Source organism: Erythrolamprus reginae, chromosome 1 (genome assembly GCF_031021105.1).
Source record: "Erythrolamprus reginae isolate rEryReg1 chromosome 1, rEryReg1.hap1, whole genome shotgun sequence".
Classification (NCBI taxonomy): Eukaryota; Metazoa; Chordata; class Lepidosauria; order Squamata; family Dipsadidae; genus Erythrolamprus; species Erythrolamprus reginae.
In genome coordinates, this window is record NC_091950.1 from 388934397 (window position 1) to 388955633 (window position 21237).

Sequence of the window (21237 nt, forward strand, 5' to 3'; positions counted from 1 at the left end):
AAAATCAATAGGACCAGGCTCTCTTGGCACTTCTCAGGCAAGTTAATATTTATATATAAATAAGCATTGTAAAAAGTAGAAGCTGGAATCTGAAAAGTCTAAGATAATGCAAGACTATTAATATATATATATATATTACAAGGCAAAGGTTGCAGGTTCAAGTCCCAATGGGTATGGCTAGCTGATGAGGCCAAAATAAGGCCGAAATAGATCTATCCTAGTCTCCCTTAATTTTCAAATTCAGCAAGAAAATGTGATACAAACGGAATTCAAATGTTTTATTTAAAAAAAAATAGCATGGACAAGTGATGAAACCCCCCCAATTGTGAACATTATTGTTCATTAATGCTTTGTGACTAATTTGACCTATTGCAATTGTTTTTGTGAATGGACACATCCTCCCTTCACACCAGCCAGTTTGAATACGAGGAGATTATGCTTTTAACATTCCAAATGTGCTCAGGAGTAAAAGAAATTGGAGGGCCCTGTTACAACACAAACGTCAGCCATAACAAGGAAGGAAGGAAGGGCATTGTTCGTATCTGAAACAGTCACTATTCATGTAAGATGGAAGGGAAGCTCAATCCAGCAGGAACAACAGGAATACGCTTGTATATCTTTTTTTAACACCTGTTTCTAGCCAGGAGGAACTTTCTCATTTCCTTTCACTTGTCTGTTTTGCCTTTTTTAGATCCTAAGCCAGAGGGCAAGACATTTTTTTTTTACCGCTGATGTGAGCCATTTTAAGATACAATCTTTGTGTAAAAACAAGGGTAACGTGCAGTAAAGAAAGCTATAAAATTAAAAACGGAGGCTTCTAAAATTAGTTTTTCAGGACCCAACCATCTTTCAAGTTCAGCTTCATTGTAATGTTAATGTTGAATTTTTTATTTTTTTTTAGAAAAATATCTCAAATTGGTAGTCATGACAGATGTTTTTTTAAATCTTGAGTGTGCATTGCCTTTTCCTAACCAGGGCTAATGTTTTATACCCTTGTAGACATTAAATGGGGAGCCCCTTGATACCAAGGCAACAAATTCAAAATATCCTAAGGGACTATTTGTTCCTCCTGTCCTCTCAGCTTCCTCACAGTTTCTCACACTGAGCTATGGTGGCGCAGTACTGCAAGCTGCTTCTGCTGACTGCAAGCTGCAGTTCACCAGTTCTCAAGGTTGACTCAATCTTCCATCCTTCCAAGGTGGGTAAAATGAGGACCAGGTTTGTTGTATGCTGACTCCATAACCCGCTTAGAGAGGGCTGTAAAGCACTGTGAAGCGGTATATAAGCCTAAGTACTAGTGCTATAAGTGCTAGTTCCAGGATAAAATTACAGCATGTAGTAAGCTCTAGGTCTGAAGATGGCTGAACACAGCAAAAGTATTGTATATAAATCATTGGCCAAAGCATATCTTTTTAGTTGCTTACTTGGGTATTTCTTTAAAACTGAATCAAAACATATTTTTTTCTGAATTAGAAACATGGGAACATAGAAGGTTGATGGCAGAAAAAGACCTCATGGTCCATCTAGTCTGCCCTTATACAATTTCCTGTATTTTACCTTAGGATCGATATATGTTTATCCAGGGGAGGGCTGCTGCCTGGATGTTGGGGAATGCATTGGGGTAGCAAAATTGGAGCTCCACCCCAGAGCACCCAATTTGCACAGAAAGATGTTGAAAGAAAATGCAGGGCATCCTGCATAAGCCACACCCACAGTGTTGTAGTAAAAATTTTGGTAGCCCTTCACTGTGTTTATCCCAGGTATTTTTAAATTCAGTTACTGTGGATTTACCAACCACGTCTGCTTGGCGCTTGTTCCAAGCATCTACTACTCTTTCAGTAAAATAATATTTCCTCATGTTGCTTCTGACTTTCCCCCAACTAACCTCAGATTGTGCCCCCTTGTTCTTGTGTTCACTTTCCTATTAAAAACACTTCCCTCCTGAACCGTATTTAACCCTTTGACATATTTAAATGTTAATTCTTTTCTTTCTATAGAACATGTGTCTTTAGAGTCTCATGTGCATTTGATCTATTCAATACAGATGTTTTTCAAAAAGAGCCAAACACTTATCTGCACAGTTTTTTGGTTTTTTTTACAAATTCTGCTAGCTCTGTTCCTGACAATAACCAACAGCTGAGAAATGGGTAAAATGGGAGGCACGACCCCTTCCTCATGTTATGGTGAACCACAACCCTAAGTCTAGCGCCAATTCTCCCAACAGAGCTTTAAGATGATTGGCAGGAAGGTCAGAGGGGCAACCCCCACTGTAAACACCTGATTGTAAAAATATGTTCCAAGGCACCAGAATAGAAACTTTAGTTCCTAGCACCATGGGAAATTTGTCTTTTCCCATGGTCTTAGGCGACCCCTGTGAAACGGTCATTTGACCCCCCCAAAGGAGTCCCCATCCCCAGGTCGAGAACCACTGATGTGGGATCAAAGGAGATGTTGAACCCAGTTTTTCCTCCTCCCACTTGAAAGTGAAAGGGTTTTTTACACGTAGATTTATGACCACCACCATAAGTACAACTATGAGTTAAGGATCAAATCCTCAATAGTTCAAATCCAATACAAGTTCTCATCCTTCTTCCTAAAATATAAAATTAACATTTTATTTTTCACATCTGTGCATTTCCACAAATAGCATTATCACTAACACCACAGCCAACATAACCACTGTAATAGTAATAATAATAAAAGCAAATGTAATTAAGACGTTCAAATGGCTCAGAGATGTTTTTAATTAATTTTCAATTCAGCACCATGGCCAGTTCTGTGCCAGAAAGGTCGGCTGTTGACAATGGAGCATTGAGGGCCATTGCTTTTCAATCTGCATGGCTCACCTGTTTCCCATCATCAACTTTCCTTCATTATAAATGGCTGACAATTAGACACATTCAAGGTAAACTCGGTGTTTATTTTATTATTTTACAAAATTCAGCATGAGTATTGTGCTCAAGGTTTTAGAGCCCCAAGGCTTTAGACTCATTCCCCCCCTTAAACCATTATTTAAAATGTGACGCTCACTGAGCTTTTTAAAAAACTCCCCTGTAGCAGAATAGGGAGAAAGGAAGGGCCATTTACAGTGGTTGACATTCCAGAATGCCACAAAACAGGAAGTTTTTTCCGCTGTTTTACCAACCTGTTGGCTCATCTTCTCAAAGGAAAAGAAATCTACCATTTTGACAGAGAACCATATCGACTACAGCAGAGTTATCAGTTGGATTTTTTTTAAAAAATCAGGTGTGGGCAAGGTATGGTGAGATCTGATTAATTTGAAGGCTTGATAAAAGGACAATTCATATGATTGCTTGTTTTTTTTCCTTCTTATTTTCACTGGAAGCAGATCAAGCATGAAATCCAGTAGAGTAAGATTCAATCGAAGCTTCTTCCCATTCTATGCCTTTCCAAATTCATATTTGGGGTGGTATTTAAATGGATTATCCATCACCGGTAGATACTTAAAACCCCAAAAAGGGTACATGTGTTATAAACTTTAGAAAGAAACAGATGCCACTTGCTCATGTCTTTGAAGCATATTAGGATTGTAATCTGGGTTTCCTCATACATGATAGAGGTCTGGCAGCATCACAACTTACTATGGACGATCAGGATTAATTGCAAGCTATAGGCCAAAGATGAAAGGATTCCTGTTGTAGTGTAAACACTCCAAGCTTAAGGGGAAAAAAAATACAATCTCAACTCAAAATTGATGCCTGAAAGAACTGGGTAAGCTCAGGCTGGAAAATGGGATGAATCACATATTTACTAGGAAGTAATTTTCTAAGTAACAAGAGTGAGAATAAGACATAATACCATCAACTCACAGCAACTTTCGCCCCCAAAAGGCTTGGTTTAAATGGAGTATAAAGAACAATGCCTTGAATACACTTAGATCTGTATGAGCATGCAAACCTAAATGTGTAAAAGAGTGGTCACAACAGGCCAGTCAAACTCAACTTAAACCAAACACAATTGATGAAACACTTCCAACGTGCCCTTCCGTTTTTGCCTTTTTTTTTCAGGGGACATTCAACCATCTATGAGTTCAGCAGCATCACTAAATAACTGGAATCTAAATGTAGGGCAAGGACCCACTTCAGTGAGGAATGATCAGTACCATGAAGAGGTGTTCTGTTATTTTATCAAGGACAGATCTGGGCTGTTCTCATGCAAATGAGAGACAATATATTTATGTAGGATTGGCCGTTCCTTAAGACTGTGATAGGACTAACTGTGAGCATCTGTAATTTAGAGTAAATATTAAAAGGGGAAATAAAGAAATGGGTAGTTAATACTTCACAGTAACATTCAATACAGCTAAGATACAAATAAGCAGTGCAACTCTACAGAAGTGTTGGCGCTACCAAATGGTCCATGGGGGAGAGGCACATAGAATTATTTTCCCTCAGAAACATTTGTTACAGGAGTGCCAACTTTTTATAGATTCTATAGGAATTTGGGTAATTTATTATCTTTCCAGAAATGAAAAGAAACAGCTGAAGTGAAAACTCAGTTAAAGTTAGAGGTTTAGGACTGACAGCAGTTATTACACCCATTTTGCTCCAAAACCGTTTACTGATAGCCTACTTTGGGAAAGAGTGTACCGGAATGGACCTCTTTGAAAGTTAGTAACTTTGGGGCATGAAAGATCTAGGCACAGAAAACAAAGGTAGGAAAAAATGGAGCTTATATATAAGTTGAGACACACACACACACTTACACACACATTGCCAACAAGAAATTTCCAGAATGTTTTAACAACAGCTATGAATGCGATTAAAATGAAAAAGGGATACCAGGAGGAAAAGGGCTATGAAACTAGGCCATAGAAACCTCTTCAGTTCACGCCTATGTCTGCAGAATTGATCCCGGAGGCTGGCATCAATACAGATTCCATTAGCAAGCCAGAACCATCTCTTTGTCTTGAATGCAACAGGCCCATGACCACATAGAAGGAAGGCAGGGGGACAAAAAATATCTGATGTGGAATTATGGCAGTCCTCATCCAAAGGGTTTTAACAAAGACCTCACTCTTTCCTACTACTCCGGATCAGCCTCCTTACAGACACATCTGCTTCTTTTAGCCTGCTTTTCTGTTGGCACTATGCTCACAAGTAGTTGTCCATATTTTATGGCTGTATTCACATGACACATCGAAATACAAACCAGCATCCACCCGTTTAGATTCTCATGCTGCCCAAAGTCAGCCTTGCACAGTTTAGCCTGTGTTTCAGTATGTCATGCAAACCCAGAAAATTGGGTCAATTGGATAAAACCACGGTCCAGTTAACCAAAAGGAAACTCGGCGTGAAAACAGAATCAATAAATAATCTGTCAATCAAGACCTCTGAGCTGAACCAAATCTTCCAAGGCCAGGGAGACAGAGATTTGCTAATGGCAGAAAAAGCAGCACCTAAGATCTGGGGAGGAAAAGGGTCTCGGCTATCTTTCTTCTGAAGCAACAGCAGCAGTAGCCGTGAATTGGGAGCACAGACAGGAAGTCACTGTGGTGTTGTGAGATAATCCATCAGCAGGCACACAGGACAGGCAGCGTTCTGGGAGGACCTCGCTTTACAACGAGGTCAGCGAGAGAGAAAAGAAGGAAAAAGCTTGACCATATCAATGAGCTCCTTGGACCTGCTAAGGGAAACAGATGAGATCTGGGATTCCGGGTGGAGGGAATGCGTCATTTCCTCTGTGAAATCCAGATCTGAAGTACATTTAGACCAAAGAGCAAGCAGTTATGAGCCTCTGGTGACCAAATCCAACTTTCCCAACTGTTCACTGAGGAATACAGGAATTTCTTAGGTCTCTGCTCCCCTCAAAGCATCCTTAGGGCTGGGAAGAAAATCAAAATATACTCCCCCTTTCCTCCCTCCTCCCAAAAGCTCTTAAAAGGCATATCTAAAACACTTTCATTTTAAATAATAATTAATATTTTTAAAACCCCAGTCATACCCTTGGTGAAACAACTTACTGGGGATCTAAAGATAAGTCTTTTCATTTATTTCTGAATGAGTGAGTCAAAGCTGCTCTCGTTCAATGGAGTCCTGTGCCATACAGTTCTGGCAGAGTTGTGTCCCAGTATAAACAGAAAGGGGAAAATTGTATCCCCAGTTCATTGACCTTTCTTGCCTTGTCCATAGGCCAGTTCCAGACATCCACAGCCATGCCTTCCGTTTAGATGAATTTGAAACATTTAGTCTTGTCATGGGGTAACCGTGTCTTGAAGAGGACTGAGTCAACACGGAACTGTGTATACAGCAAGGGCATGTAGCCGTAGACTTTGACGAAGAAGTTGATACATTTATGCCGCTCGTGAAAATGGGAGTCGTCGTGAGAGAGTGCCTGAGGACAGCCAGGGCAACGGAAAGTCCACCGGGAAGTGACCTGGGCACAAGAGAGCAGGAAACAGGATCGTATTATACTCCTGTTCTTGGGGAAAATGCCTTTCTCAATATGTCAGCAAGCACTTACCTTGATTGGTGGTTTCCTAGTAATATGAGAAACCAGGAAGTTCATGGCAATATCCTCACAGTTGATATATTCATCTACCATATCACGGATGGCCTGTGGCATCACATAAGAATACAGGTAGGCGTAGTACTACAAGGAGAAGAAAAAATGGGCATACATTAAAAAAAGGAAGGAATAGAATGGAGTGGAGTAGAGTAGAGTAGAGTTGAATTTAATTGAATTCTTTATTGGCCAAGTGTTGGGCACACAAGGAATTTGTCTTTGGTGCATATGCTCTCAGCGTACATAAAAGAAAATATACATCAATCATGAGGTACAACACATAATGATTATAGGAGTCAAATAAGCAATGCGGAAGCAAAATATTTTACCAGGTGACATTAGATAAGCACACTTAACTTTGCCCTTTAACCAAGATACACACATATAATGACATTTTCATGACAGCTAATATATTTGCTCTCTAAAAGTCAAAGTGACATCACCACAAGTGGAAATATGAATTTATGATCTCTAGATATGGAACAACAGAACTTCTGGGCCCACTGGAGTCAGGAAACAGGCTGTTTCCAGCCTCTGGAGGGGGTGAGGAAGGTCCACTTTTTGCTCTCCTCAAGCTCCAGAACATTTCTGGGAGCCTGGGGAGGGTGAAAAGCCCCACCCACCCCGGGAAGCCTTCTGAAAGCCGGAAATGGCCCATTTGCCAACTTCCGGAAGTTGGGAAATGGCCCATTTCTGGCCTTTGTAGGGCCTCTGGGTGGGTGTGGAGGCCTTTTCTGCCCTCCCCAGGCTCCTAGAAAGGCTGTGGAGTTTGGGGAGAGCAAAAAAATGGGATTGCCATTGCATGCCAGGAACGGGTCACGCGTGGATGCGTGGTGGTAGCACATGGAAATATGGGTGTAGGCGTATGCACACATGCAAACACCACCACCACCACCACCCGTTGGCACGTGAACCAAAAAAAGGTTCACCATCCCTGCTAAAAAGGCTTATTTCTTGTCATGTGGATTATTTTCACAAAAAAAGAACTGCTTTTAATAATTAGAGAATACAGTTCAAATTAATGATTTTCAACAAAGAAAGATGAGACCATCACTGTCTAGATAAAATATAAAATCTTTTATCAGATGAAATTAGACAAGCGTGTCATACTGTAGTCAACGAAGAGTCCGAGTATGTTGGAGTAATCAAGAGTTCTGATTTTGTGTAAAATAGGAGGGGGGGCAATGCCTTAGCTCAGTTCAGGCAAATTTGGGAAATGAAATCTTCACAAACAGTAAGCTGCAGGGCTCCCAAATAAACATCAAGGAAAGGGCCAGTTTGAGTGATTTTCAAGTCCATACATGATGTTTTCTATGTGGTCACGGTCTAAAAATCTCATGCTTTTTCCTCTCTGTCCAATCCATTGAAAAGAGGTGCTTCAGAACACAGAACAGTAGATACAAACCACTTCTCTGAATATTATTAAAGCAACTGCATCATTTCCGACTCTCATGAGACTTGTAAAAACTGCTGATGGCTGGGCATGCTTAATCATTTCAAACTATTCCATCAAGAGGCAGGTTGGAAAAGGCATTGCAGAAATGAAGGAGAGATTCCTGTTCGGTTTTCCATCATTGGCTAATTATAGCTGGGTAGAAGACACAAGTATCTCCCAGGTATACACACCTAATAGACAAGTGAGATAAGGTAACAATTCTGCTGTTGGAGATTCAGAACACTAAGGCTAAAACTGAAACTGTGAAATTGTATAGGGTTGAATTTTATTTAAATTTCTCAGCTCTGGAACACATGAGCAGCAGAAAAGGGCTGTATTTTATCGACTGATTGATTTAAAACATTTGTAGATCCGCCCATCTTAAGCAACTGTGGGCAGTTTACAATCAGTAAATAAATCATAAAAACAATAAACAAAAACTCTATGCTATAATCATTCCCCTTGGAATGGCCCACAGCAGGCCTTCTTTCCATGCCTTCCACCCATAAAATCCCAGCATCTTCTTGAAAAGTCAGGCTTTGATGACCTTCCAAAGAGCTAGAAGGGGAAGAGGAACCCGTCAAATCACCAACAGGAGGGTGTTACACAAGGTAGGGGCAGCCACGTGAAAGCCCCACTTCTCCATTTCTAAGGTCCCACTAGATGGCAAGATTTCAGAAAGAGGACCTGCACTTTGGTCTCTATCTCATGGGTATCAAACTCGTGGCATCACGTTGCTGTCATATGACGTTTCACGATGTTTTTCCCCCTTTGCGGAGCTGGGGTGGGTGTGGCCTGTGCGTGACGTATCTGGCCCGTGGGCCACCAGTTTGACACCCCTGCTCTATCTGGCCTAGTAAGGCAGACAAACATTCTTAGGGACAGACAGTTCTGCAAATATTCACAGCCCAGTCTCTCTGTAGGGCTTTAAAGATAATAAATAAAAAATACAAAGAGAGAAAGGAGGAGGAAGAGAGAGAGAAGGATTAAGATCAAGTTTCAAAAAAGAACGTAATGCTCCCAAGATAAGTTGCTTCAGAAATTCAATAGGCAATTTGTGACTAAGGTTCAATAATCCCAATGAGCAAAAAAAAAACCTATTCAGTTCAAACCCAGGATTTTGACCATACAAAAAGATGTGGCCCTTGATAGGGAACAGCAATGCAGAGATTATTCTTAGTTGTCCTCCTTTATTTCCAACACATAGTACAACAAAGCCAAACATACTTGCACAGCAACACATAGCACATAGAACTGTTCCTGGAGCACATAATGATATCAATCTGTGACCAAGAGTATTTCAATTTCCTACACTTATTCTGGAAAACTGAGAAAAAACTTAAATTCTCCACAACTAGTAATCTTGCAGTTTTCCTCATTAGAGCAAGTACAGTGGTACCTCTACTTAAGAACTTAATTCGTTCCATGACCAGGTTCTTAAGTAGAGAAGTTTGTAAGTAGAAGCATTTTTTCCCATAGGAATCAATGTATAAGCAAATAATGTGTGCAAACTCATTAGGAAAGAAATAAAAGCTCGGAATTTGGGTGGGAGGAGGAGGAGGAAGAAGAGGAGGAGTACAGTCGCTGCTAAAGGAAGACGGTGAGGTGAGGGGAATCAAAAAAATCCAAAACTTTAAGGATTAAATTTTAAAAAAATGGCAGGAAACTGGCCGGGCCTTTGTCCCACTCTCAAATTTCCTGGGAAATTTTTCCAGGCTTAAATTCTTAAGTAGAAAATGGTTCTTAAGAAGAGGCAAAAAAATCTTGAACACCCGGTTCTTATCTAGAAAGGTTCTTAAGTAGAGGTACCACTGTATTTGCCCTAAGTCATCATGAAATATGGTTCTTTCTAAGGATTCGCCCCTTACTTTGTGGAAAAAAGCAGCACCCGTCAGCACCATGGACAGTTCACAAGAGTAATTGGAGTTGTAGAGCCAGGACTGGTGAGGGATGTCCCACGCATGATACCTCCCAGGGAATCCCACAATGCGGTCCCGAGCTTCTCTCCAGACCCTATAAATACAAACAAAACAACTTAAAGCAGGCAGAGAAGAGGTGGAACATGCTGGAGAGACTAGAAACAGAGAGATGTTTGCTATTGCATGATTGTTATTATTGAGTTGTCTACATTACACACTTATTTTAAACTTTAAAAACTTTTAAAAGGTTCCTCCACCCACACCTTCTAGAATTGGGATGAATGGGACTCCAATTCAGATGCATTAAATATTACTACAGTAATACTCTCAACTGATATAACATTTTGACTCAATTTTTCATTGCTTGATCTTGAGCACAAATAACAAATCAAAATTCTAATTATTTATTTTGGAACTGAAACCTGAGAGCAAGGCTATACTCAGACATTCCAACACTGTGAGAGCATAAAGCCTTTGAAAAAGGAATGAATGTAAACCACCTCTTTTCAAATGATTAAAGTAGCCATGTCATTTTCAACAAAATTTCTCGATCTTTCTGAAGCAGTTGTCAAAGCTTTGGAACCAATTTGAAAAAGAGCTGATTTTCTTGGGTAGGAAATTTTATCCAAAAAACCCTGCCTTCCTCTTGCTACTCTGTCTTCTAATATTGGCTCAAGTCTCTGTCTGTGATATTCCCATGTCTGTTTATGTCATGCCAGCTAACAACAGGCTCTTTTAATAGTGGTATAAATAGCAACTTGTTACTAAAAATGAAGTATGCTAAAAACAAGCGTCTCCATATGGTGGGAATTAAGAACAGAGAGAAATGCAATCACATAGCTGATCTTTCAGAAAATATCTTTATTGGCCAAGTGTGATAGGACACACAAGGAATTTCTCTTTGGTGCATATGCTCTCAGTGTACATAAAACAAAACAAAAGACAAGAGAAGATAGTCAAGGCCATAAAATAACTGTTTTCAATCTTCAGCTTTAAAAATATTATAAATAGAACACATGCACACCCCTCATTATTGAGAAGAGGAAGTAATAACAATGCATGAAGACCAATGATATAATGGCAAACTTGAAAGAAAGTTATACGTTGGTTTCAAAATTCCATCATTCCCACTCAACACAGAAATGGCCAAAGAAGTAATGATAAAAGGAATTGTAATCCTCCATATCTGCAAATCTTGATGGAAACAGACAATTATTTCAGACCTGATACTAATGGCTGATGATTAAAAATTAGATTTTACTCACCGGAATCCAAACATGATCTCATCATGGCGAAGATGGGCGTCGTCATCAATGGATAAAATGGCTTCTGTTTCAATCTCATCCCAGGGCAGAAACCGATTGTTCAAACTATTCTTCTCGGTCCGTACAACCTAAAATATATATATACATTTAGACTTGATTTTTGTCTTATTTTTAGGGTTTAGTATCTAATAATGGCCTTAGTGGATATAACCAAACCAGAAGCAGACATATGACATAAAGTGCCAATCAGATATAGTGGAGCTCATCACCTCTTGTACTAGCCATGCCAATCTCCCAGGCTTACTTTTGGATAGGGCTTATATTAGGCCCACCCCAAAAAGTCAGGGAGGGCTTATTTTGGGGTTGCGTCTTAGATATCTACATACCATGTTGGGGAAACATAGTATGTAGGCATAGCAGAAGAACAGTAAGTTTCAAGTTTCAAGTTTTATTGGATTTATATGCCGCACCTCTCCGAAAACTCGGGACGGCTAACAACAATCATGAACAATATACAATAAAATCCAATACTAAAAGCAAATTAAAACCCCTTAATATATAAAAACCAAACATACATACAAACATACCATGTATACAGTTGTAACCGCCATGGGGGAGAAGAAGTCTAAATTCCCCCATGCCTGGCGGCAGAGGTGGGTTTTAAGTAGCTTACGAAAGGCAAGGAGGGTGGGGGCAATTCTAATCTCTGGGGGGAGTTGGTCCTAGAGGGCCGGGGCCGCCACAGAGAAGGCTCTTCCCCTGGGTCCCGCCAAGTGGCATTGTTTAGTTGACGGGACCCGGAGAAGACCCACTCTGTGGGACCTAACTGGCCGCTGGGATTCGTGCGGCAGAAGGCGGTCCCTGAGGTAAACTGGTCCGGTGCCATGAAGGGCTTTATAGGTCATAACCAACACTTCGAATTGTGACCGTAAACTATATGTCTCTACTAAATGTATTCTTAGTGAGTTCACCATGTATGGATATACGTTCATTGTGGAGCAATGGTTTGCCTTCTTGGGGAATCAGAGTGTAAACTGCTATTCTAAAAGAAAAATCCAGTTCCCACTGCTACAAACATAAATAACTCTTTCCCACAATCTCCAGAGTGATATTTTTGTAAAGCAAGCAATGCCTACGAAGAAAGATAGAGCACTGTGGCAATAAAAGGTCATTAAATAAGAGCACCCTTGGATCTTGTCATAAAAAGAAATCCTACCCCGAAACTGTTAACAGTGGAAAATATTTATTAAAAAGAGCTGGGTGACAGTTGATATGATTAAGATCCTGCATTAAATCAACATTAGCCTTTCCTCCTGTCAACAGCTAACACAAGGGAGAAGGCAAGCAGCATTTTAGAAAATATTCATCCAAAACTGAAACATAATTAATTAGAAGGGAAAACACAGTAAAAACAGAATGGTTAATCAATTACTATGCCCCAATGCACAGAACTTCCCACTCTGGGTTCTCCTGACCTCAGAATTTTATTTTTTTTAAAAAAGACACATTACGCTGTATTTCCAAAAGCTTTTTCTGTTATAGCATGATCTATCCTCTGAAAGAAGGATATGAGAGTGAAATACTTCCAAACACAGGAAATTATGGATGAAATAATAGAAGACCTGTTATTTATTCAAAGCTCTATGTGCATCTATGACAGCCTCATCTCTATGAAGATTGCATGCAGAAGGCTACAGGTTCAAATTCCAGTAAGGGTATGTCTGTCTAATGAGACCATAATAAGGTCGAAATAGATCTATAACTGGCTCCCTTCCTTTTCACTTATCAGCAAAAATATGTAACCATGTAAATTATAGTTTGTCGATTATAAAAATTTATCTGCCTTGGAAATGGCCCCTGCGTGGGGCCGACAGGGAAAAAGAAAGCAAAGTTGCTTCCTCCCATATTTGGGAATACAGGGGTTATTTCGACAGAAAAATAACCATATACAGTGGTACCTCATCTTACGAATGCCTCTTCTAACGAACTTTTCAAGATACGAACCTGGTGTTTAAGATTTTTTTGCCTCTTCTTCCAAACTATTTTCACCTTACGAACCCAAGCAGCTGCTGCTGGGATGAAGGGGGGGTTCCCCCCCCCTTTTTTTGAAGAAAGAAAAGGGAGGGGCAGCTTGGAGGAGTAAAGATTTTGCATGCTTGCAAAGGCACTGAAACGGTGTCTTTTTAAGAAAGAAAAGGGAGGGGCAGCTTGGAGGAATAAAGATTTTGCATGCTTGCAAAGGCACTGAAACAGTGTCTTTTTAAGAAAGAAAAGTGACGGGCGCCCCCCTTGCCTTTCTTCCTTCCCACTCACCCTTTAGCCTAGCCTTGCTTCTTCCACCCGCCCCCTTTAGCTGCTCCTCCCTGCCCTCTGTTCGCCTCCCTTCTAAAGTTTGGGATTTTTCTGAAGGATTTGCATGCATTATTTGCTTTTACATTGATTCCTATGGGAAACATTGTTTCATCTTATGAACTTTTCACCTTACGAACCTCCTCCTGGAACCAATTAAGTTCGTATGATGAGGTACCACTGTATATAAATGAGGAATAAGGAATATTTATTTATTTATTTATTTATTTATTTATTTATTTATTTATTATTTAGATTTGTATGCCGCCCCTCTCCGAAGACTCGGGGCGGCTCACAACAGAACAGAACAAATCATAAATAATCAGAAAACTTTAAAATTTATACAGCTTTAAAAGAACCCCATAAACTAACAGACGCACACACAAACATACCATGCATAAATTAAACATGCCCGGGGGAGATGTTTCAGTTCCCCCATGCCTGACGGCAGAGGTGGGTTTTAAGGAGTTTACGGAAGGCAGGGAGAGTAGGGGCAGTTCTAATCTCTGGGGGGAGTTGGTTCCAAAGAGCCGGTGCCGCCACAGAGAAGGCTCTTCCCCTGGGGCCCGCCAACCGACATTGTTTAGTTGACAGGACCTGGAGAAGGCTCACTCTGTGGGACCTAATTGGTCGCTGGGATTCGTGCGGCAGTAGGCGGTCTCGGAGATATTCTGGTCCAGTGCCATGAAGGGCTTTAAAGGTCATAACCAACACTTTGAATTGTGACCGGAAATTGATCGGCAACCAATGCAGACTGCGGAGTGATGGTGAAACATGGGCATACCTAGGTAAGCCCATGACTGCTCTCGCAGCTGCATTCTGCACGATCTGAAGTTTCCGAACACTTTTCAAAGGTAGCCCCATGTAGAGAGCATTACAGTAGTCGAACCTCGAGGTGATGAGGGCATGAGTGACTGTGAGCAATGAGTCCCGGTCCAGATAGGGCCGCCACTGGTGCACCAGACGAACTTGGGCAAACGCCCCCCTCGCCACAGCTGAAAGATGGTTTTCTAATGTGAGCTGTGGATCGAGGAGGACGCCCAAGTTGCGGACCCTCTCTGAGGGGGTCAATAATTCCCCCCCCAGGGTGATGGACGGACAGATGGAATTGTCCTTGGGAGGCAGAACCCACAGCCACTCCGTCTTATCCGGGTTGAGTCTGAGTCTGTTGACACCCATCCAGGCCCCAACAGCCTCCAGGCACCGGCACATCACTTCCACCGCTTCGTTGACTGGGCATGGGGTGGAGATGTAAAGCTGGGTATCATCGGCATATTGATGATACCTCACCCCATGTCCTTGGATGATCTCACCCAGCGGTTTCATGTAGATGTTAAATAGCAAGGGGGAGAGGACCGACCCCTGAGGCACCCCACAAGGGAGAGACCTCGGAGCCGACCTCTGACCCCCCACTAACACCGACTGCGACCGGCCAGAGAGGTAGGAGGAGAACCACTGGAGCACAGTGCCTCCCACCCCCAGCCCCTCCAACCGGTGCAGAAGGATACCATGGTCGATGGTATCGAAAGCCGCTGAGAGATCGAGGAGCACCAGGACAGAGGATAAACCCCTGTCCCGGGCCCGCCAGAGATCATCCATCAACGCGACCAAAGCGGTTTCCGTGCTGTAACCGGGCCTGAAGCCCGACTGCTGGGGACCTAGATAATCAGCTTCTTCCAAGGACCGCTGGAGCTGGAGTGCCACCACCTTCTCGACAACCTTCCCCATAAAGGGAAGGTTGGAGACTGGATGATAGTTGTTAAGTACGGCTGGGTCCAGGGAGGGCTTCTTGAGGAGGGGGCGCACAAGCGCTTCTTTATAGAGTGATGGAAAAACTCCCCTCCCCAAGGAAGCGTTGGTAATCTCCTGGGCCCAGCTCCGTGTCACCTCCCTGCTGGCCGAGACCAACCAGGAGGGACACGGGTCCAGTAAACAGGTGGCGGAACTCACAGCTCCAATGGTCTTGTCCACTTCATCAGGTGTCACCAGATCAAACTCTTCCCAGACAGGTGGACAAGTACGTGCCCCAGTCACCTCGACTGACTCGTTGTCAGTCAACTCTGTTTTACAATTGGAGTCGAGGTCGGCCCGGATCTGAGCGACTTTATCAGCGAAAAACGTGTTAAACTCCTCGGCACTACTCTGCAAGGGTTCCCCAACTCCCCCCTGGTTAAGAAGGGAGCGGGTCACCCTAAACAGAGCGGCCGGGTGGGATTCCGCTGATGCAATCAAGGCGGCATGGTACGCGCATCTTGCCGCCTTGAGCGCCACTTTATAAGTCTTAATAAAAGCTCTTACAAGTGTTCGATCAGATTCAGACCTACTCTTCCTCCATCGCTTCTCTAGACGTCTCTTTTGGCGTTTCAACTCCCGGAGCTCCTCGTTGAACCATGGGGCTCTACGGGGTCTAGCGCCACGGAGAGGTCGCAAAGGCGCAATCCGGTCGAGAGCCTCCGCAGCAGCCGTATTCCAGGCCTCCGCAAGAGACTCCGCCGAACTGTGGATGAGTGTCTCTGGAATAACCCCAAGCGCCGTCTGAAAGCCCTCTGGGTCCATCAGGCGTCTGGGGCGGAACATCTTCATTGGTTCCGCCTCCCTGCGGGGAAGGATTGGAGCCAGGAAGTCAAGCCGTAGTAGGAAATGGTCTGACCATGACAAAGGCAATGCTTCTAAGCCCCTTAGTCTCAGACCATTACTCAATTGCTCGGAAAGGAATACCATGTCAGGTGCGTGCCCCCCCTCATGAGTTGGACCCCGTACTACTTGAGTCAGGTCCATGGCTGTCATGGTGGCCATGAACTCCTGTGCCAACCCAGAGGTTTCGCCGAGTGACGGCAGATTGAAGTCCCCCAAGACAATAAGTCTGGGGAACTCCACCGCCAACCCGGCTACCTCCTCGAGTAGCACAGGCAGGGCTTTTGACACGCAGCTGGGAGGCAGGTACGTGAGAAATAAGCCCACCTGAACCCCTAAGTCCAACTTCATCAAGAGTGACTCGCAACCTGCAATTTCCGGAGCAATGAGTCCACGTAGGCAAAGGCTCTCCCTGGCTATAATAGCCACTCCTCCCCCCCTTCCCTGGGGTCGAGGTTGATGCCATATCTGAAAATTAATGATATCATATAAGTATAAAAATATCCAGCTGTTCCATTCTCAACAATTATGGTGGCTAAGAGACAACAAAACCAAAAGCAAAACTACCCTGTAGTCCTTATATTTTCCAGGTCTTAAATATAAAAGAGTTTACGCCACAGAATGCATTCAGAAAGGTTTTACATTTTTGTTCCACACTGTTTGGGTAACAATCAATAATCATTACTGTACTAACAATCATGCACCTTTACAGCTCTATTGATTTTTACCAGAAGGAAAGCATACTTACTTGGAGATATTTAACGTGCAAAAAGCCTGTGAATCAATATGTTCTAGGAAACTGTCTCAATCAGTTAATATCAATTCTCCACCTACTTTCTTGTGAAAATCACCATATACAGAAAACACTGCTGAGGGGGAAAAAAGGTTGGAGACCCCTTGCATTAGAAATAAGCAGCTTGGTACTAGGGAAACAGATTGAGCTCATAATCCTGAATATATTCACTAAAAGTTTGGTTTAAATATAGGATATTTATCTGGATATTTTTTGCAATAATAATCTGCTATAATATACCATATAAACTGCATACAATATTGAGCCGTGGTGGTGCAGTGGTTAGAGTGCAGTACTGCAGGCTACTTCTGCTGACTGACTGCAATTTGGCAGTTCAAATCTCACCAGGTTCAAAGTTGACCAAGACTTCCATCCTTCTGAAGTGAGTAAAATGTGGACCCAGATTGTCAGGGGCAATATGCTGACTCTGTAAACCGTAAACTCTATATACAATATAGAGTGAATATACTAATATAAACCAAACCTGAGGATTTTACTAGCTGAAAACCTTTTCTCTTGATATCTAGATGGCATAAGGATCTTTTTTCTCTTCACTAGTAAAATAATTACCTATTATATATAGGCTAATTAGAAGAATCAGTGAAACTCATCAGCGAGGAAGGTCCAATATTTGACACTTGAATAGAGTAATATAGACTAACCCCCAAAAGTAAACAGAATTAAACCACACCTAACCTTAAATTCATTTAATTCAGATGTGACACTAAATATTTTATTTATTTAGTACTGCATTTAATATTTTTCCCCACTGTAACTTTAAAAATTACAGTGACAGCAATAGAGATAAAGATGTAGGTTTCTGTTCTATAAGCAAGAACACCCAAATCATGTTGCGTATGATTGGAATTTATCAGATCCAGTCTACAGAAATCAGGATTTCATAAGCAAATTTGTAAACGGTGTTTATGAGTTTATCTAAGTTTAGTGTTAGACAAGCTCCCAAAAATCTCCCCAAATTCTGCAGACAATATGACCATTATCATAGATTGTGGAAGTTGTCTACACTGCTGGAGATCAGCTAGATTAAGAAAGCTACATTGAATTTCATTTTCTTAATTAGGGCCCAGGGTTCAAGTCTGTTGAGATCCATCTGGATCTTGAGCCCATCTTCTGGAATGTTGGCTATTCCTGCCAGTTTAATGTTATCTGCAAATGTGATGATTTGTGCTTCTAGTCCCTCATTTAGCTCTAATTTCCACTCTGAGCAAAGGCAGTGTTCTATCAATACTTTGCCATTATGGAAATAAATTTGTTTGGTTCTGTGACATAATTACATTTGCTGTGTGTCTGCTTGATGAATAATGGGATCCAAAACTTTTGCATACTGAGGAAACAATGGCTGCCAACAGCCTAAAAGAAACAGCAAGGCTAGAACGATGTAGACAAGTGCCTTCTTTCTTAAACAGCACGTTTTAACCTCAAAATAATCTGAAGGCATGAACTGGACACAGTTCACTTTCAATAATATCACTTTCAAATGTATTTTTACAACCACTATGATAATGATCTATCACCATTGTATGTACACAGAGCTTATGCAACAAATTCCTTGTGTGTCTAATCACACTTGGCCAATAAAGAATTCTAATTGTAACAAAATAATATTACCAGTTAAAATAGTATTCAATGTGGTTACAGGGAAGAGGGAAGAGAGGGAGATAGAGGGAAGGGAATAACATGAAATACAGAAGGAAAACAAATGGGAGATAAAAGTATAAACAATGCAAAGTTAGGAGTCTTCGGAGAGGGGCGGCATACAAATCTAATTAATAATAATAATAATAATAATAATAATAATAATAATAATAGGATATCTGTTTATGATATACAGTGGTACCTCTACTTATGAACTTAATTCATTTCGTGAACAGGCTCTTAAGTAAAAAAGTTTGTAAGAAGAAGCAATTTTTCCCATAGGAATCAATATAAAAGCAAATAATGTGTGCGATTGGGGAAACCACAGGGAGGGTGGAGGCGCTGTTTCCTCCCAGGAGATTCCTAGAGAGGCCCCACGGAGACTTCTCCCTGCCTTTTCCAGGCCTCTTTCCTCCCAGGAGATTGGTAGAGAGGCCCCACGGAGGCTTCTCCCTGCCTTTTCCGGTTACAGGTTCGGAGGCTCGGGTTTGTAAGTGGAAAATGGTTCTTGAGAAGAGGCAAAAAAAATTTGAACACCCGGTTCTTATCTAGAAAAGTTCTTAAGTAGAGGCGTTCTTAGGTAGAGGTACCACTGTATTGGAAAAACGTAGCAACATGTTGATATTATGGTACATGTATGGGTGTAAAGTTGATGAAAACTTTTTTAAAAATTTACACAAAAAATGTGATTACATAGCTGATCAATGCACCTTTTTCTTTCATTTTTATTCAATTAAGAAACTAAGCAAACCAGTCTTATCTATTAAGAGCCCTGGTGGCATAGTGGTTAAAGGGCAATATTACAGGGAAACTGCCCACAGCCTGGAATTTGATCCTGACAGAGATCAAGTTTGACTCAGCTTTTCATCCTTCCAAAGTTGGTCCAGTGAAGACCCAGATTGTTGGAGGCAAGGTGTAAATAATGTTGACATTTCAAACTGTCCGGGGAGTGCGTAAACACCCTGGGATAGTATATAAGCCTAAATGCTATTGCTATTAATCAGTACCAGATTCCAGCTAGCCTGGCCGTGAGCATGAGAAGAAAATTCAAAGGTAGCATTAAAGCAGCACTTAATCCTGCCAACTCAAAACTCTGCTTCACTTGGTCCCATTATCATATTATCACAGGGAGGGTTTTGTGCTTGTGTTTCAAATTAAATGTCAAATATAATTTCCTGCCAGAACAAAGAACATGTCTGGTCCCTTGGAGGACTTCTGACATGGTGATTCAGCATCGCACTCCTGCCAAAAAGTGGGAAGGGATAGGGCAGCCTCTCCCTCTTCCACCGAAAAACACAGGCACCAGAACTGCTTTCAAGAAAATAGCAAAAGGATGAAGAGAAACCTAAGTTGTTGTTGTTGTTGTTGTTGTTGTTGTTGTTGTTGTTGTTGTTATTATTATTATTATTATTTATTAGATTTGTATGCCGCCCCTCTCCGTAGACTCAGGGCGGCTCACAACACAATAAAACAGTTCATGATAAATCTAATAATTTACAGTTTCAAATATTTTTTAAAACCCCATTATTAAGCAGACATACATACAAACATACCATACATAAATTGTATAGGCCCAGGGGAGATATCTCAGTTCCCCCATGCCTGACGACAAAGGTGGGTTTTAAGGAGTTTACGAAAGGCAAGGAGGGTAGGGGCAGTTCTAATCTCTGGGGGGAGCTGGTTCCAGAGAGTCGGGGCCGCCACAGAGAAGGCTCTTCCCCTGGGGCCCGCCAACCAACATTGTTTAGTTGACGGGACCCGGAGAAGGCCCACTCCGTGGGACCTATTTGGTCGCTGGGATTCGTGCAGCAGAAGGCGGTCTCGGAGATATTCTAGTCCGATGCCATGAAGGGCTTTAAAGGTCATAACCAACACTTTGAATTGTGACCGGAAATTGATCGGCAACCAATGCAGACTGTGGAGTGTTGGTGTAACATGGGCATACCTGGGGAAGCCCATGACTGCTCTCGCACAATGCCCGCTACAAAGACAAGATCCACAGAAGCATCTCTAGTTCATTACTCAGAGAAGTAAACAGTGGCATGGTAGGAGTCACATCCCTCTATCTTCTCGTAGGTTGAACCAACCAACTGGCAAGGATAAGATGCCAGGTGACTGAGATATTGCTGCCAACAGCAAAAAGGCCCTCTGATGCTTGAAGATACTGAGTGAGAGGAACTGGTGTTAAATGATCATTAAGACCAGGATAACAGGTGGCTTACTACTCATGCCAGAAGTGAGCTTCTATTTTTTTTTAAGAAAAGGTAAGCTGTCTCTGCAAAAGGCTGAGAAGCACTTCTTAAATTCGAAGTTCAAGGTGCATATGGTAACCATGCCAAAGAAAGCTACCCTTGGCAGAGATTCTTAAATATTTCGCAAGAAGCGTGGAGTTGCCAAAAGAGTCAAACATAGTTAGGAACCTTGCATAAAAGGCTCTGCCAAATTAGGAAAGCTTTTGTTACTACCACAGCCCCTCTGTGGGCGTTTACAACAGTGATGGAAAAGAGTATACAGTATTGGGGCGGTGTTTTGACACTCTTACTTGAAGAAAGGTTAATCATACAATCACTCATTACAGCTCATCACTTAACAGCTTTACTGAAGAGGCTCTGAAGATTCCTCCTCCTTTACTCTCCGATGCAGACATGGGGTGACAAGGTG

At 41.9% G+C, this 21237-nt stretch overlaps 1 protein-coding gene across 3 annotated transcripts in view; it reads right to left on the bottom strand.

The window, feature by feature from the left end:
- Window positions 1-2899: 2899 nt before the first annotated feature.
- Window positions 2900-21237, bottom strand: part of EXTL3 (exostosin like glycosyltransferase 3) — a 163435-nt gene continuing 145097 nt past the window's right edge. For all 3 annotated transcript variants that reach the window (XM_070734862.1, XM_070734863.1, XM_070734864.1), the window contains 4 exons: window positions 11145-11272; window positions 9829-9973; window positions 6484-6612; window positions 2900-6396 (listed from right to left, as the gene is read on the bottom strand). In XM_070734862.1, the coding sequence (XP_070590963.1) occupies window positions 6187-6396; window positions 6484-6612; window positions 9829-9973; window positions 11145-11272 (612 nt within the window). In that variant the 3' untranslated portion in view covers window positions 2900-6186. The remainder of the gene's footprint in view (window positions 6397-6483; window positions 6613-9828; window positions 9974-11144; window positions 11273-21237) is intronic.